Raw genomic sequence first — 18,709 nt, forward strand, 5'->3', positions numbered from 1 at the left:
AATAGTTTTGTGTTCCGAACTTCTACCAAAAATCATGACAGAAACAGTCTAGTAAATCCACAGCTGCACAGAATTTAAGCTAGAAAATTAATGTTTTTCTGTATGTAATTTCTTTATAACAATAAGACTGTTATTACAAGGTGGATCCACAGGCTTAGGCTTCTTGTTATTACACAAAATAATTCCAAATGATTTGTAAAAGCTATAAAAATCTTTGCAGCTGGAGGTTTACTAAAATGTGTATCTAGCACAGACCGTGAAATCCACAGATGCTTTGATAGCACAAAAACTATGAATTGCGGTAAATCTTACACAGGATTTGAAAGGAGTCTATCAGCAGGATTTCACACACCAAACTATCTATATGCACCTGTAGCACCTTCAAAGACAAGTCCAGCAATGCTGCCATACCTTTACCTATACTTACCTTTACCTACACTGTCTATTCTCCCATTACGGAAATCTTAGTGTTTTAATTGATATGCAAATGAGGCTGTAGATGTGAAGCCTCTGTTACTCCAGCGTATCCTTTGCCCAGCACCAACTATGCCTTCTTGACTGACTCACTTCTTAACCTGAAGCTACACATCACATCATTGATGGTGTCAGTCAAGCAGGAGGAGGTGGTGCTGGGCAGAGAAAGAAGCTAAATTTAATGAGGCTTCAGATCTACAGCCTAATTTGAATATCAGTAATGAAGGAACAGCCTGAATTTATGAAGGTATTGCTGGATTTGTCTTTGAGCTACATGTACGTATAGTTTTTTGGGGGTAAAATCCTGTTGACAGATGAATTTCATTAAAAAATGAATCCAACTCTATCTGTAGATACACTGAAACCAGTACATTTAATCTAGCACAAGGTAGTTTTCTTTGTATTTTATTAAAAAGACTTGCTGAATCTCTGCTTTTCAGTGCATGCACATCTCACTTTTATGATTTTGAATCTAGCAACTAAAATATATTGACACAGGAAGACATTCAATTTCATAGAGATACCCTCAAACTACAATCCCATTGCACCATTCAGTTGCTGTTAGGGCTGGAGGCACGCACCGAGTATATTTAGATATTATTTTTGGTGCGTTCGCAGCCCGGGCTCCACCGTGCAGGAGACAAACCTGCTGCTAGCAAATGGCGGCACAATATGGCGGTAAAAGCGATCTCTGTTACTTCACAGAGTCGCACAGAAGAGAAAACGCTGTGCTCTGTTAGTGTCACAGGGGAACACAGCTGCCTAACAGAGCAAAAGCAATTAGTGTCAGGGAGTAGCAAGCACACAAACACCTCCTCTCCGGTGGAGCGGGAATTCTAATGGCTTTACGCCAGCCCTGAATTCACCATACAAACTCCTCACCGGAGGTGCCGGTATTCTAGTGGCTTATTTCAGCCGGACCCTGACCACAAGCAGACAAGACCACTGAGTAGCTAAAGCTCACACAACCGCCTCCAAGATTTCTCCCGAATATCCCCCATCCTCTGGAATTCCATGCCTCAACACGTCCGACTATCCACCACCCTTGGATCCTTAAGACAAGCCCTGAAAACCCATCTCTTTAAGAAAGCCTACAGCCTGCAATAACCATTCTGCGGCCTGTTCATCACCAGAGCTGCCGCCTCTCCATCGCCAGAGCCACCACCTCTCCATCGCCAGATCTGCCACCTCTCCATCGCCAGAGCCGCCGCCTCGCCATCGCCAGAGCCTCGCCCCTACCTTCTGCCTCTTCCCCACTATCCCATAGAATGTAAGTCCGCAAGGACAGGGTCCTCTCCCCTCTGTACCAGTCTGTCACTGTAAACTTGTTTACTGTAAGCGATATCTATAACTCTGCATGTAAACCCTTTCTCATAAGCTGATACTAGCGCATGGCCATGCGGCCATGCAAACCTTTTATAGCTGCAGCAACTTCAGGACCTTCTTAGAGGACCAATGGGAGCTGCCACAATACCTGAGCAACTTCAGGACCTTCCTAGAGGACCAATGGGAGCTGCTGCAGTACCTGAACATGCGACCCCTGACCTCCAATGAGAGGTCTTACCTTGGGCATTCTCAGAAAGAGAAAAGCAGGACTTAGTCCCAGTGACATCTGCTCACCGATGACCAGTACTGGCTACAATAGCTGAGCCTGGAAAGGTAGCAGTAACCATCCGCACAGTATCAAGCTGAGCCAGACGCTGAGACCAATGTCTCCACTGAGCAGGATCAACTGCGGCTGGAGAAGAATGAGGGACCACAGCGGAGATGGTTCGAGACTCACCCTGTGTTGAGGTGGGAACTCGACCCCTAAGGGTACGTTCACATTTGCGTTGTTGTGTGTTGCGTCAGCGACGCAATGCACAACGCATGCACAACGCATGCAAAAACGCATTGTTTTGTGATGAATGCGTCCATTTTTGGCTTGATTTTGGATGCAAAAAAAATGCAACTTGCTGCGTCCTCTGCGCCCTGACACTTGTGCTAAAAATGATGCATGCATCGCAAAATGCAAGACAACGCATGTCCATGCGCCCCCATGTTAAATATAGGGGCGCATGGCGCATGCGTCGCTATGCGTCGCCGAACCTGCGCCTGACGCAACGCAAATGTGAACGTAGCCTAACAGTTGCCTGCTGATCAGCATATGAATATCAGCTAATGTTGTGGTCACTCACATGTCGCTTCGGGGAAAATATAGTTTTACATGAAATCAAAAATTTGCAAGATTACTAAAGTTGGTGCAAATCACTTCACAAGACTCAGTCCATTGGCCATGTCAGTAATTTGTTGTCTATGGGTGGGAGCCCTGACTACTGCCTTCTACTTGATGGCATTCATAACTCTTCGTTTGATTTGTAAGCTTAGCACCATATCAGGTTGCCAACTTGACGTTTCATTTTTTCTGGACAGCTTATCCAAAAATCATGGGCATACAATATTTTTTACGAACACATTGAAAAACCATCAAATCCATTATGATTATAAGTGATATATGTATACAGCCCATAATTCTGATATCTTGACATGAGCTGTATTCACTGTGACCTGTAAAATAATGATAATTACAGTCTAAATAATATGAATACGTTTATTTTGCTTATGCCTCAATTTTTTTAGTGCATATACAAAAGCCGCGGAGACACCATCACGTGTTTCTCAACGCAAGCAATAAATAGCCAGGTCTTTCACCGGGAAGGAACAACCACGGGAAGGGCCGCATCCAAAAAGGAAAACCACCTATGCCAAAACATGGTATCCATCCACAGACAGCTGTTTCGGGGTATTTGCCCCTCATCAGTGTGGAGTAGGAAACTGGCTATTAGGAGCAGTGCCCAGCAATTTTTTTAATGGATTGCCCTGAAATTATTGGATCATTGGCAACCCTTGCTGGGAGATAGGAAGTGATTCTCAGGGCTTCCGTCCAGCAGTAACATATTACTGATGTGGCGGATGGACCAGATCTTGCAACTTAATTTGCCCAAATCTAGAGAATTTAAAGGGTTTCCTAATGAGTTGGTTATACTTGCATTCTATTGCTAGTATTTTTCAGTATATATCCCCAATCCAGCAAGTTTTGCCAGTTCTAGTTTGCATGACATATATCTCTCTCTTCAGTGTAAAGCTACAACAGGTTCAGTAACTGTAAGATGATCCATGTCTTGTGTGTAAGTGTTCACTGTTTAATATCAGATGTCAGGTTTATGTTTCGAAATCCAACTTGAGATTCTTTAGCATTTAATCTGTTCGCAGATATAACTATATTGCTAAATTCTTTGTTGAAAGGGAGTCTGCAAAAGAGAATTATGAGTACTCATAGATTATAAAAAAAAGTATCTGTCCCTTTGAATAATGATCAAATTTAAAAGGAAACCATGAAGCAGAAATGATTCATCTGGGAAATGCCTCATGATGCTGTCCCCTTGGCTGTAAACTGCACATGATTGAATATCCAGCTTTGTTTTACAGTACTGTTTTATTTTATTCAAACAAATGATTCTAGTTGCCCTTAGACACTCCTATATGTACTTGGTCATGCCCTTAAAGTTGGATTAAGGATAACATAGAATAGGCCAGCCTTCACATGTCTACATGTGTTAACTTACCAAAAGTTTGCATCTGGGTCTAATCTAAACTTTTAGAAATGAAAGTTTTATGGATCAATAAGAAAAAAACAAAGAATTCAGTGAAATACATATTTATATCCATTGCTGCATAAGGGAAAATGCTGCAATTTATAAATCTGTATGAACTTCTTGATGACTTTTTAAAGGTGGTAAGATAAGTTTGCAAAAATGAATTCACAAGAAATGCTTATTTACTGTTTACTTCTAGTTCCCTATATCGCATATTACACGTTCAAACAGGAACCACCACAATACTCAAAACTTTTTACAATTAATCTTTCAGCAGGTTTTTGCTATGAAGTCTGACAGCAACATGAAGTAGGGACAGAAAGCCTTGTCATTCTCTACTTTGAGCATGAGTTGCGCGGTTGGTTTCTCTTACTGCCGAACCACAGCAGACACACTTTTTTCTTCAAGTGCTTAGGTTCTGTTATTCTGTCTGCAGTCTGTTTAGTTTAAATAACTCAGGGGTTTTCATGCCTTATCACCTTTTGGATGCGGCTATATATTCTGTTTTTCTGCTGGACATAGTATTTAATGAATGCTCAGCCATTCTGCAGTAGTTTAAAGGCAGTCAGTGAAGTTACAGCTGGAGGTTGTCTCTGCTGTTTCTGTTCTGTGCACCTACCTTCTGTTTCTTTTCAGGAAGTTGGCTGCATGTTATCTAACGGTATGTGCTTTATACTTTATTTTGTATTTCGTTGTTTATTTTTCTCTCTCTGGGATCTTTCCTTTTTCGGTACACTTTCCCTTTTCTAGGTAATGCATACTCTGTCCTGTCCTCCAGTTATTTAGGAGGAATATGAAGTGCTCAAAACGGCCTTTAACCCCTTTACCCCCAAGGGTGGTTTGCACATTAATGACTGGGCCAATTGTTACATTTCTGACCACTGTCCCTTTATGAGGTTATAACTCAGGAACGTTTCAACGGATAGCGGTGATTCTGACATTTTATTCTCTTGACATATTGTACTTAATGATAGTGGTAAAATTTCTTTGATATTACCTGCATTTATTTGTAAAAAAAAGCGGAAATTTGGCAAAAATTTAGAAAATGTCACAATTTTCCAAATTTCAATTTTTATGCCCTTAAAGCACAGCAATATGTCACACAAAATACTTAAAAAGTAACATTTCCCACATGTCTGCTTTACATCAGCACAATTTTGGAACCCGAATTTTTCTTTTTTAGGGAGTTATAAGGGTTAAAATTTGACCAGCAATTTCTCATTTTTACAACACCATTTTTTTTTAGGGACCACATGACATTTGAAGTCACTTTGAGGGGTCTATATGATAGAAAATAACCAAGTGTAACAACATTCTAAAACCTGCACCCCTCAAGGTGATCAAAACCACATTCAAGAAGTTTATTAACTCTTCAGGTGTTTCACAGGAATTTTTGTAATGTTTAAAAAAAAATGAATGTGATGAGGGAACAGCCGCCATCTTGGAACAGGCATGCTATCAGATTGGCGTGACTCCATTTTGTCTCCTGGACACAGGAGTGCTCCTGGCCCCCACCTTTGCTAATGAATAGAGTTCCTATTAGTATGCTAACGGGCTGAGCTCAGTGTAAACTGTAGACGGTAGTTCAAAGCCCCATGAGGAAACCACGCCACCAGGGGGCTTGGAAATGCTTGGGGGCTTAATTAAAACACGCATGCCAAGTGGCCACTGGATACACATCTATTATGGCAGCCCAGCCAAACCGTCTCCAACCTGGAATTGTGAATTATGGACGCATCGTCCGAGGTACAGGCTCATAAAAAATATTCTCCTTACCCTAAAGAAATTGTGCATCCAACAGTGTGACTCCCGTGACGGTGGAAGGTCTGAAACCCGAGATATAGGGATCAGCCTCCCACAGGGACCGAATGGGTCCAGGTTTGATCCCAGTACGACCGGCAGAACAAACCACAGGCGCTGGTACTGCCCGTGTGCTGATCCGATCATCCTGAGAGAAGTTATCCCATTTATTAGATATTGGAATAAATCTTGCAGGGAGACAGAGGGGGTGGAGATTGCTAAGCCCACCCAGCTGCAGGCAGGGGGGCTCAGCCAGGTATAAGAAGACGCTGAGGTCACTGGGAGGGACTCACTCCACAGAAGAAGATGATGATGATGACATCTTAAGGAACAGGGTATGCCAGCCAGAGGGGAGCAAGCACATGCTTTCTGGGGGCTGCCCGGCAACTAAGTTTTTGGACCTGCGGAATGCTATGCCCCCCGGCTTCCACAAGCGACCTTCGACCTGGTAAATTGACCTCCAGCTTTATACCTTTAAGCCTTGTATTATTGTTGTTATATTGTACTCTGACTGTAACTCTTGATATATTGTGATTGTATATTTCTTGTAATTATCTAGTGCGCCCTTAAGGCAATTAAATCATAAATTAATTTTGGGCTGATCCTTTTACTCTGATTGCGAATCTTAGAATACCCAGGGTGGGTAACAGGGCAGTCTCCCCGGCGGCCATTTGCTCTAGGTGCAGTCCCTTTACTGACCTGAGAGACAAAGGGGGCGCCGGAGAGCTGGACCTGTGTAGTGACGTCACGGATTGGTGACGTGGGAGGAAGGGGTAATCCTTCAAAATGAACATTTAACTTTTTTTCACAAAAAATTTATTTCAGCTCCAATTTGTTTTATTTTACTAAGGGTGATAGGAGAAACTTGACCCCAAAAGTTGTTGTACAATTTGTCCTGAGTACGCCGATACCTCACATGTGGGGGTAAATCACTGTTTGGGTGCATGGCAGAGCTCGGAAGGGAAGGAGCGCCATTTGACTTTTTTATGCAAAATTGACTGGAATTGAGATGGGACGCCATGTTGCGTTTGGAGAGCCCCTGATGTGCCAAAACATTGAAACCCCCCACAAGTGACACCATTTTGGAAACTAGACCCCCTAATGAGCTTACCTAGATGTGTGGTGAGCACTTTGACCCACCAAGTGCATCACAGAAGTTTATATGCAGAGCCGTAAAAATAAAAAATCATATTTTTTCACAAAAAATGATTTTTCCCCTCCATTTTTTTATTTTCCCCAAGGGTAAGAGAAGAATTTCGCCCCCAAAAGTTGTTGTGCAATTTGTCCTGAGTACGCTGATACCCCATATATGGGGTAAACCACTGTTTGGGCGCATGGCAGAGCTCGGAAGGAAAGGAGCGCCGTTTGACTTTTCAATGCAAAATTGACTGGAATTGAGATGGGAGACCATGTTGCATTTGGAGAGCCCCTGATGTGCGTAAGCAGTGGAAACCCCCAATTCTAACTGAAACCCTTACCCAAACACACCCCTAACCCTAATCCCAACCACACCCCTAACCCCAACCACACCACTAACCCCAACACACCCCTAACACTAATCCCAACCCTAACCACACCCCTAACCCTAATCCCAACCATAACCCTAGCCACACCCCTAACCCTGACACACCCCTAACCCTAATCCCAACCATAAATGTTATCCAAACCCTAACCCTAGCCTTAGCCCTAACCCTAGCCCTAACCCTAGCCCTAACCCTATCCCTAACCCTAGCCCTAACCCTAACCCTGCCCTAACCCTAGCCCTAACCCTAAACGTTACCCTAGCCCTAACCCAAGTCCTAGCCCTAACCCTAGCCCTAACCCTAACCCTAGCCTTAACCCTAGCCCTAACCCTAGCCCTAACCCTAGCCCTAGCCCTAACCCTAGCCCTAACCCTAAACATAACCCAAGCCCTAGCCCTAGCCCTAACCCTAGCCCTAACTCTAGCCCTAACCCTAGCGCTAACCCTAGCCCTAAACCTAACCCTAGCCTTAACCCTAATGGAAAAATGGAAATAAATACATTTTCTTAATATTTTAATTATTCCTTAACTAAGGGGGTGATGAAGGGTGCTTTGATTTACTATTTATAGTGGGTTTTCTAGAGGATTTTTAAGATTGGCAGTCGTCACACATTAAAAGACGCTTTTTATTGCAAAAAATATTTTTTGCGAAACCCCATTTTGAGAGCTATAATTTTTCCATATTTTGGTCCACAGAGTTATGTGAGGTTTGTTTTTTGCAGGACGAGTTGATATTTTTATTGGTAACATTTTTGAGCATGTGACATTTTTTGATCGCTTTTTATTCCGATTTTTGTAATTCAGAATGCCCAAAAACCAGCTATTCATGAATTTCTTTCGGGTGGGGCATTCGGTAAAATGGATAAAGCAGTTTTATTCTTCGGGTCTGTATGATTATAGCGATACCTCATTTATATCATTTTTTTTATTTTTTGGCGCTTTTATACGATAAAAACTATTTTATAGAAAAAATAATTATTTTTGCATCGCTTTGTTCTGAGGACTATAACTTTTTTATTTTTTTGCTGATGATGCTGTATGGCGGCTCGTTTTTTGTGGGACCAGATGATTTTCAGCGGTACCATGGTTATTTATAGCCGTCTTTTTGATCGTGTGTTATTCCACTTTTTGTTCGGCGGTATGATATTAAAGCGTTTTTTACCTCGTTTTTTTACGGTGTTCACTGAAGGGGTTAACTAGTGGGACAGTTTTATAGGTCGGGTCGTTACAGAGGCAGCGATGCTAAATATGTGTACCTTCATTGTTTGTTTTTTTATTTAGATAAAGAAATGTATTTATGGGAACAATATATTTTTTTTTTAGGATTTTTTAAATTTTTTTTTACATATGTGAATATTTTTTTTTACACTATAACATTTCCCCGGGGGGGGCATCATGTTATAGTGTAAGATCGCTGATCTGACACTTTGCACAGCACTGTGTCAGATCAGTGATCTGACATGCAGGGCTGCAGGATTACCAGCGCTTGCTCTGAGCAGGCGCTGATAAGTCACCACCCTGCAGGACCCAGATGCAGCCCCATGGCCATTTTGGATCCGGGGCCTGCAGGGAGGAGACACTCAGTACAATGCGAGCACATCATGTTGTACCGAGGGTCTCAGGGAAGCCCGCAGGGAGCTTCCTCCCTGCGCGATGCTTCCCTATGCCCCAGAACACTGTGATCATGTTTGATCGCAGTGTTTCGAGGGTTAATGTGCCGGGGGCGGTCCGTGATCACTCCTGGCACATAGTGCCGGATGTCAGCTGCGATAGTCAGCTGACACCTGGCCGCGATCGTATGCGCTCCCCCCGTGAGCACTGCCGATCGCTATGACGTACTATCCCATCGGTGGGCATACGGGCCCACTCCACCTCGATGGGATAGAACGTATAATGTCAGAAAGGGGTTAAGGAAGCAAAGGTCCAATTTACTATCTTCTAGCTCATGGTTAGGACTGTCTCAGCTTTCATAGGAACCAATAGGACTGCATGTTGAGGATCTCTAGTCTGTACAGGAATTGGCAGGGTCAGTTACAGTTATTAACATTACCTATTAGGCTTCTTTCACACTTCCGTCTTGATACGGCCGTCATAATGCATTGGACAACGTCCGTCGCATATCAATGGACATTGTAAAAAGATTGACAAACGGATGTAACGCATCCAGTAAACTGACGGATCTGTCGAATTCGGAAGTACCTGTATTTTAATGCATAAAATTCTGGAGAGAGAGAGAGAGTTGTGTTTTTTCTCAGACTAGAAAATCCTTCCAGGCATGCTCAGAATGAAAAAAGGGATACGTCACTGGAATCCTGTGTTTGACGGTCAGCGAAGGATCCTGCGTCCATAGGCTTCCATTATAGCCAACGACGGGCAACACAGGACCTGAGAAATTTTCCGAGTGCAAAAAAAATTCCTCTAAACGTTTTCTCCGCCCGACGGACCACTATTTTCCGACGGATCCAGTGCACGACGGATGAAACGGATGGCCATCCGTTACAATCTGTTGCTAATACAAGTCAATGGGAAAAAACAGGATCCTGCAGAAAAATTTGCAGGACCCTGTTTTTTCAAAAATCGACAGAATTCGACTGGAGGAAAAAGACGGAAGCGTGAAAGAGGCCTTATCCTTAGTCAGCTACTACTCAAGCATTAGATTAGTTTACTGCAGTTATGACAGAATTACAGTTTTCTCTGCTGCAGTCCTAGAGGAGCTCAGAATATTGAGCCCTGTCTAATCCACACCACTGATTAACAGATTTCTGTGCACAATGTATATTGACAGAAAGCTGCTCATCTGTGCTTGAGGCATGGTTGGACAAGGAGGCAGGAGGCAGTTTGTTTTGTAGCGATATTCTTCTACTGTCAAAGCACTTATTGTATTAAAATATCACGCAGCTCAGTAAGCGACACATCACTAGAATCAGGGTCTCTTTTTCTCACTCATGCTGCTCTGAGATTACATAATAAAAACTGCTGACGTATTCCATTTAAGAGATAATCATGTGCACTATTAAGGGATATATTGTCATCAGTGTTCTTACTTAGATTAACCCCCAAACTATTAATTCACAGATAGTATACATCTACACAGTACTCTACTTTCTACAGGCATCCTGATAATAAAAAGAAAAACATTGAGTGAAGGAGAAACTTCTGTCCTGAAATGAGGTGTTACTGCTGGTGGCATCAACTTATATCAAGTTGGATTTTTGCTGATTGACCTTTGTTTCTCTATGTACTCAACTTCCACATTGTTATTCTTCTTGCAAGCATGTGATGCAGTGTCATAGTTAACGGGCCAGCGTGAATTGGTTTGATTGGCTATGCCCTAACAATAAAACACTTCTACTACATATTTTTAACATTAGTTCCTGTTTGTGTTCAAAGCAGAATGCTGTCATTAAAGTCAAACTAAGCTTCCATATATTGCACTTAGCTCACAGTTTAACAGCCTACTGTACAAGTAATTTATCACAAAATTATTTTTTTTTCTGCAAAATTGAAAGCATATGTTCTATTCTCCCTCTATTTCAAATTGAATATTTTGTAAATGTATTTGTCTTCTAGCTGATGAATGCCAAGTCATTTCCTAGTTTCGAGCCGCTTGTACATTCCATGTACAGGCTTTGATAAACATAAGAAACAAGCAATAACACATCAGTCTTCTTGTCACTTCAAAGTAACTCCATTGATTCCTCTAATATGGATGCATTTCCTGGTTGATTACTATGAATGGTTTAAACAAAATATTGAGTTTAACATCAATATGAAATCCAATCTGCCAGGTGCTGTGATGGACACTTGATTGGAGAGAAAGTGACATTTGTGTTTGGCCTGAGTCATTTTAGATTATGCTGTTAAGGAAGGGTGTAACTATGATTGGAAACTAGAATATTGTTTACCAGAAGGACTCCAACCTTTAAAGACACTATATCTTCTTATTGACAGGTGCAGAATGATATTTGACAATGAGAAATTTCACATTTTAAATGTGAGATAACATGAAATCAAGCTAGTATTACTTAAATGTACTGCAGGTTCTCCTGAAATATTTTAGATTGACAATGATCACAAGAGCACATGCAGAAAAGTGACATTTCCTGTTTTCTCCAGCTTAAATGTTAGCTTTGCTGTGTAGACTGGGACATAATCAACAGAGTGTGGGGGATTTAATAACAACTTTCCATTGTCACTTCCTAATTTCTGGGAAGCTTGACTCCATCAGGAAAGTCTGTAATAAACTGTGCTCTTTCTTTGTTAATTATCTCGTAGCTGCCAAAAAGCACACGTGGTGGTGTACGGTGTAGACAGGAAAAAAACAGCTTTTCAAGATGGCCACCCCAAAGACGTTAAAAAATCTGAAAAATTGCAGACATTATTTCTCTTTAGGAAAGAAAATTGGATCAGCAATCTGAATTTCAATAAAAAAAATCTTCTTTATTTCATTCTTTTAAAATTTTTTTAGTCTAGACAGATGATAAAATCATGTAGCATTCTTATGCCTTTGTGGCCGTAGCCCTTAGTCGTAGAATATATTTTTTCTCTTTAATAGGCCTAAAACTAAATACTTAGATTTAAAGGGAACTTGTCAACATGAAAATACAGTCCAATATGCTGGCACTATGTTATAGAGCAAGGGGAGCTGAGTAGACTGATACATAGATTTGTGATAAAATATTCTGTATAAACTGTGTTTTATTCATTTAATTCTTTGTCCAGTAGGCAGTCCTATCAGTGACTGACAGCTTTGTTTGTATAAGTGTACATACAGAGAGAGCGGTCAGTCACTGATAGGACCTCTGAAATTTCCAAAAAGAACAGAGGTTTAAATGAATTAAAAAAAAAATTGTACTGAATATTTTCTCACAGAACTATACATCAATCTGCTCAGCTCCCCCTGCTCTATAATATGGTGCCTGCAGATTGAACTGAATTTTCATGGTCACAGGTTCCCTTTAAATCAAATACATGACATGCTCCTCCCCAAAAACATTAAAGTGCAAGCAACTACTAGCACATACTGCATGGATACACTTGTATAGACTACATTCACTTAACCTTGCAAAGACAAATACCTGCCTAATTATGACATGATGTTTAGTAAGTCCATTAACCCCTTCACGACACGCGCCATTCTAGTACTGCACATGTCGTGTCTCCCCCTTTGATGTGGGCTCCGGCGCTGAGCCCACATCAAAGTCGCGATATTTCAGCTGTTTTGTATAGCTGACATGTGCGCAATAGCGACAGGTGGAATCGTGATTCACCTGCCGCTATGAACTAGTTAAATGCGCTGTCAAGCACTGACAATGGCATTTAACTACTGCTTCTGGCCATCGGGCCAGAAATGCATGCATCGTGGACCCCCGTCATGTGATCAGGGTCAGCGATGCGTCAGAATGACTACCTGAGGTCTCCTTGAGACCTCTTTGGTTGGTGATGCCAGCTTGCTGTGAGTGCCACCCTGTGGTCGGCGCTCACAGCAAGTCTGTAATTCACCTGCATAGGAGCGATCCAGTTTTGCCAGCTTCTAGCTTCCCATAGAGGCTATTAAAGCATGGCAAAAGTTAAAAAAAAAGTTTTAAAAAATGTGAAAAAAATATAAAAGTTTAATTCACCCCCCTTTCGCCCCATTCAAAATGAAACAATTAAAAAAATCAAATATACACATATTTGTTATCGCCGCCTTCAGAATCGCCTGATCTAGCAATTAAAAAAAAGGATTAACCTGATCGCTAAATAGCGTAGGGAGAAAAAAATTCAAAACCCCAGAATTGCGTTTCTTTGGTCGCCGCGACATTGCATTAAAATGCAATAATGGGCCATCAAAACAACGAATCTGCATAAAAGTGATATAATTAAAAACAACAGCTCAGCACACAAAAAATAAGCCCTCACCCGACCCAAGATCCCGAAAATGGAAACGCTATGGGTATTGGAAAATGGCGCAATATTTTTTTTTTTTAGCAAAGCTTGGAATTTTTTTTCACCACTTAGATAAAAAATAACTTAGACATGTTTGGTGTCTATGAACTCATAATGACCTGGAGAATCATAATAGCAGGTCAGTTTTAGCATTTAGTAAACCTAGCAAAAAAGCCAAGCAAAAAACAGTGTGGGATGGTAATTTTTTTGCAATTTCACCACACTTGAAATTTTTTTCCCGCTTTTTAGTACAAGACATGGTAAAACCAATGGCGTCGTTCAAAAGTACAACTCGTCCTGCAAAAAATTAGCCCTCATTAGGCCATATTGACAGAAAAATAAAAAAGTTATGGCTCTGGGAAGGTGGGGAGCGAAAAATGAAAACGCAAAAATGAAAAAGGATTGCATCTTGAAGGGGTTAAAAAACATTTTTTTCAAAGTAGAACAGTCATAACAAAGCAATGACATTGTTGGTGTATAATGTGTACAAGATGATAGAACCAAACAAAATGAAGAATATAAAATAAATGAATGAAACCAATTAACTTCTGAAAAGAACATCAAAGTGTTTCATGTCTATAGGCAGAACTGAAGTGAGAGGCATAAGTGTAGCCAGAGCCATAATTGCATCTGGCATTTATGGATAACATTTTCATTTGCCGTACTATGATGTCGAGGACAGGTGTTAAGGTTTTCTGACATGTATCTTTATGTTTTCGGATGGAAGTTGAGCTAAATGCTCAAAATAAAAGTTTTCTTTGTTGAATACATTTGCACACACATCGGTATTTCTTGCATTTGCACATTAGTCACCAGATAGAAGCATTTTTATAACACTGAATTGTTTGTCTACAATCCTTACCGCTCTGGGCGAAACTTGTGTTTATGTGGCCTTTGCAAATCCCATCTCTGGCATTCTTTTCCTGTCTCTGTGTAATCCATTGGTCCTCTGTAGTGTTCACCATTGCAAGTCACACATTCCACTGAAATAATCAAACATTGAATGGATAAAGACACATTTCAATGGATCAATTGAAACTGAAATGTAATAAAAATGTAATATGTGCATTCAACTTCTCAAAGACATCAAGTTCAACCAAGCAATTCAATGAAGATTAATAAAAGATCTTATAGAAATCATCCGCCAAAAACATTCACTTCAATGAAACTTCAAATTCTCTATTAGGAATTGCACTTGAATGATATATTATTATGTTTTGTATTTAGGATGTCAAATTAGTTTATTTTATTTCCATGGGTTGAATTAGGCACAGAAAGCAGAACAAGTTATAATGGCTTTTCTTAAGAATCCATTTCTCCTTTGTTAATATAGATCCTATTTCAAGAATTTGCTTTTGCTCTTTTTTAAGGATAATTGGCAGCACATGGTAACACATATGTTCTGCGCTATTCTTGTGTATATTTGTGCACTTACAGACCTAAAAACAATAAAACATTTTTATTTATTACTGAGTAAAGAATACAGTTGCCTTTCCCTATTTGGAAGCCCCTCTTTGAACCATAATGGTGAGCAGCTATGCAAGTTTGGCTGACACTCCGGAGGAGCAAGCCTGTCAAGGTATTATTTGGTTAGTCATTTATTTGGATGGTTGCCATTCAATCAATTTGCCCTGGAGCAGCAGTTCTAAGGGAAATGTATGGAGAGAAATGGCTTTCAATAGTAATTACACAATAGATCGGTGGGTTTGAAGAGGATGAACCTGGAGCAATCCGCTAATTATTCGGATGAATCCTATTTCTAAAGATTTGGTACTCATGAGACAACCCCTTTCGAAACAGTAACATTTATTTCTTATAAGCAGAAAATATGTCGATTTGGCTTATTGTAATGTAATTAAAATACTAAAGGTTTCTAGAAGAAATTAAAGCTACATTGGTTGCTTTAGATTGGCTGTATTGATTCACTTATGACCTAAATCCCTTCACATTTCATAATATGTCAATTTAAAAATAATAAAGTTATAGCTCTGGAAAAAAAAAGAGGAGGAAAAATAAGAGGAGTTAAAATAAATGAGTGCCCCATCTTTAAGGTTCCTTTACACAGAAAGATTTCTCAAACCACAGTCAAATAATTGGTGGTTCAAAAATCGAAATCCTTAGTAAGGTTTATTGCTACCATTTACAAGCAGTGATTCATAGAGCACAACTATGCATTGCAGATAGGATTAACTATTGACATCTAGCAGCAGACTAAAGGTACCATCACACTCAGCAACTTTGCAATGAGAACGACAACAATCTGTGACGTTGCAGCGTCCTGGATAGCGATCTCGTTGTGTTTGACACGCAGCAGCTATCTGGATCCCGCTGTGACATCGCTGGTCGGAGCTAGAAGTCCAGAACTTTATTTGGTCATTAGATCGGCGTGTATCGTCATGTTTGACATCAAAAGCAACGACGCCAGCAACGTTTTTACATGGAGCAAGAACGATAAGTGAGTCGCTGTTACGTCACTGGATCACTCCTGCATCGTTCTGGAGTTGCTGTGTTTGACATCTCTACAGCGACCTAAACAGCGACGCTCCAGTGATCTAGTTTAGGTCGGATCGTTGTCTATATCGCTGCAGCGTCGCTGAGTGTGACGGTACCTTAAGGTTGAGCTGTAAGCAAAGCAGAAAGGTCAACATTGAAAAGATATGTTGCAAGATCAAAATTTACATTTACTAATTGTGCTTGCAATAATGTTCATTTCATTTTTTCATTGTGAAGCTGCATCGTTATTTTCTTGATCTAAGTGAAATGATAAATTTGGATCAACATTAAAGAATTTTGATTTATTGTAAATCTTTTTTTACTATCACTATTGACACAAGCTGAAAATCAAAAACTGATGTATGTACTAATTTTTGATCTTTCAATTTGTTTATCTATTCTAACAAAAAAGAAAAATGTGACTATTGTTTCATGTTGATTTCTATATGTGCGAAGCACATTATAATAGTTTTTCAGTGGACCCCACCAGTTCTGGTCCCATTCTTTAAATAAAATAATAATGGCAGGTCTAAAAAAAATTTGACCAATTGAAATAAATCTGGGGAAGATTCACTCTCATGAGAATGAACCGGCCATTAAGTTAACTCCCTCACATAAAACAGAAAACATGCCATCAGCTATGAATCTAAAATGATGTAATAAATAAAGTACAACTCTTTAAGCTGCAAACGTGATTACTTACAGAAGATGTTGCCATTAAAACTATTAAAACCATTTTTATCACATTTTTATTTAGATGTTGTAAGACATAAAAAAAACATATGCCTGTAACCATTGTGTTTCTACAATACCACCTGGTTTGGATTTAGAGAATAATACACCCAAACCATGGAATTTAATTGTCATAAAGCAAACGAAACGCAGTGCTGATAGAATGTTTTCGAACTTGTATTCTTGCGTGCTTACAAATAAATGCTGTTTATGTTTATTTTTTTATCAAAAGATTTCTGGTGCGATAAAACATATGTTCACTAGAGTTAAGAAAATATATTTGAGTTTGATTGCATTCTAATTAAGTATTACAAAAACCTACATTCTCTAAAACGTGGATGTTTTAGTGATTTTTTCCCATGGGGATTAAGCAATATGGTGCCTTTTTGCTGAACCATGAAATGCCATTAAAAGGTTAAAAAAAAGTTAAAAATTACTTATGCTCGCCTAACCGCTCACCTCTCTGGCCCCTCCACTCTGCACTATCCCTTTCTGGTCCTCAGCACATCTTCTTATCACCAGAGCCAAGTATGAGTCCCTGGAGATCTTGATGCTAAGCTGGGACACTTAGCTCTTATGAGGACCAGGAAATTCTGCACATGTGCATGAAGGTCACGGCACATGTCCTGACATCATGATGTTGCGACCTTATGCACGTTTGCCCAGAAATGTCCCAGACATCAGAGTCAGAAGTCTAGGCCTATTGGAAAGAGGCCTAGAAATTCAGTAATTCGTGCAAGTGATAAGAAGCACAAAAAAAAGAATTCAGAGTATATTAATGGGTATTCAATTCACAAAGAATAACTGCAATGCAAATAGGTGAATTTGAATTTTGCCTGATCCACACATCTTTAATGCTCACCCTTGCAATCATATTTATATTACTCCAATACAACCAAAAATAAAAACACATTCTTATAAATAGTCTTGGTTTAAATGTTCTCATTGTTTGTGTCTTCAGCTTCTATGCAGACTTTTGTGGCTCTATTTGCTTCTGTAAAGAGAGCAATCCTTTTGAATTGTGATACTGTAACCATACTCACTTAGAGCTTCTACCTATTATAGAAGCACTCCCAGCAAAAAATGTCTAATCCTTTCTAAATATGTATCTAATATAATGTAGGTGCATCATTATTTTTTGGGCCTGCAAGAAGCACCGGACCATAAAAAGTACCCCAAGTTTAGAGGAGGAAAATAGGAAAAAAATATATTCAACACACCATCAGGATTTGTGCATTTCATGGGGGTAGGGGGGTTATAGGTGCGTCTTACAGCCCGAATCTAGCTTATAAAGGGGGTGGTGGGGTATCAGGAGGCAGCAGGAGTGTCACATTTATGTCATCTGACAGAAGGAGTGGGGCGATGCTGCAGGCCCTGGGCTAGGAGAAGGGGGTGTCTCAGTGGTGTGAGACAGGTGTGGGGTCTCTGCTGCGCACATTGTTCTTATGGCGGTCTTCAGTAAAGATGGCACATGTGTACATAAAGATCTCTGCTCATCATTTTCCTGAAGACCACTGTGAGGCCAATGTGCACAAGAGGGACTCCATTCCTACCTTTCACTGTCAGGACACCCCCTCCTCTTAGCCCATAGTCCACAGCACTGACCCACTCCTGCCACTGCCGGCTTCCTGCAGCAGTGAACCTGCAAATGCCTCCTGTGACCCCGCTCTACTGACTTCGGACCTCTGGTAAGCTACATTTAGACTATTTCCACCCATATTTTTGGGGGAAAAAGTGCGTTTCATAGTGCAAAACATACAGTATCAATTGCTGTCTTCAACAGTATGAAGTGCCAATCTGCTATTATTCTAGATCATGTGACTTCAAATCAGACTAACCAGATCACCAAAAGCTTTATGTTTGGTTCAAATATTGTATATTGTTCAAGTATAGGTTTATAGGCATACATTGGTGGAAGCAACCACACCAACATCAAAATGTAAAAAAAAAAATCCTTATAATCAGCTTACCATTCACCTCTACGGCCCCTTCGCATCAATGATTTGTTCTTCGCCACATTATCGGTTCATCACAGCTTGAGATGAATTTTGCACAAGCATGTGAAAGGTCATGGTGTCATGAAGTCATAGCGTGCCCCATGATTTGGGCACAGATTTCAGCATGA

General features: G+C 40.3%; 1 protein-coding gene across 1 annotated transcript in view; it reads right to left on the reverse strand.

Moving 5' to 3' along the window:
* The window catches only part of HGF (hepatocyte growth factor), a 240,991-nt gene that overhangs the window by 161,087 nt on the left and 61,195 nt on the right, over positions 1 to 18,709 (reverse strand). The window contains exon 6 of the mRNA XM_069765151.1: positions 14,222 to 14,342. Within this exon, the coding sequence (XP_069621252.1) occupies positions 14,222 to 14,342 (121 nt within the window). The remainder of the gene's footprint in view (positions 1 to 14,221; positions 14,343 to 18,709) is intronic.

Source organism: Ranitomeya imitator, chromosome 4, assembly GCF_032444005.1.
Source record: "Ranitomeya imitator isolate aRanImi1 chromosome 4, aRanImi1.pri, whole genome shotgun sequence".
NCBI classification, from domain to species: domain Eukaryota; kingdom Metazoa; phylum Chordata; class Amphibia; order Anura; family Dendrobatidae; genus Ranitomeya; species Ranitomeya imitator.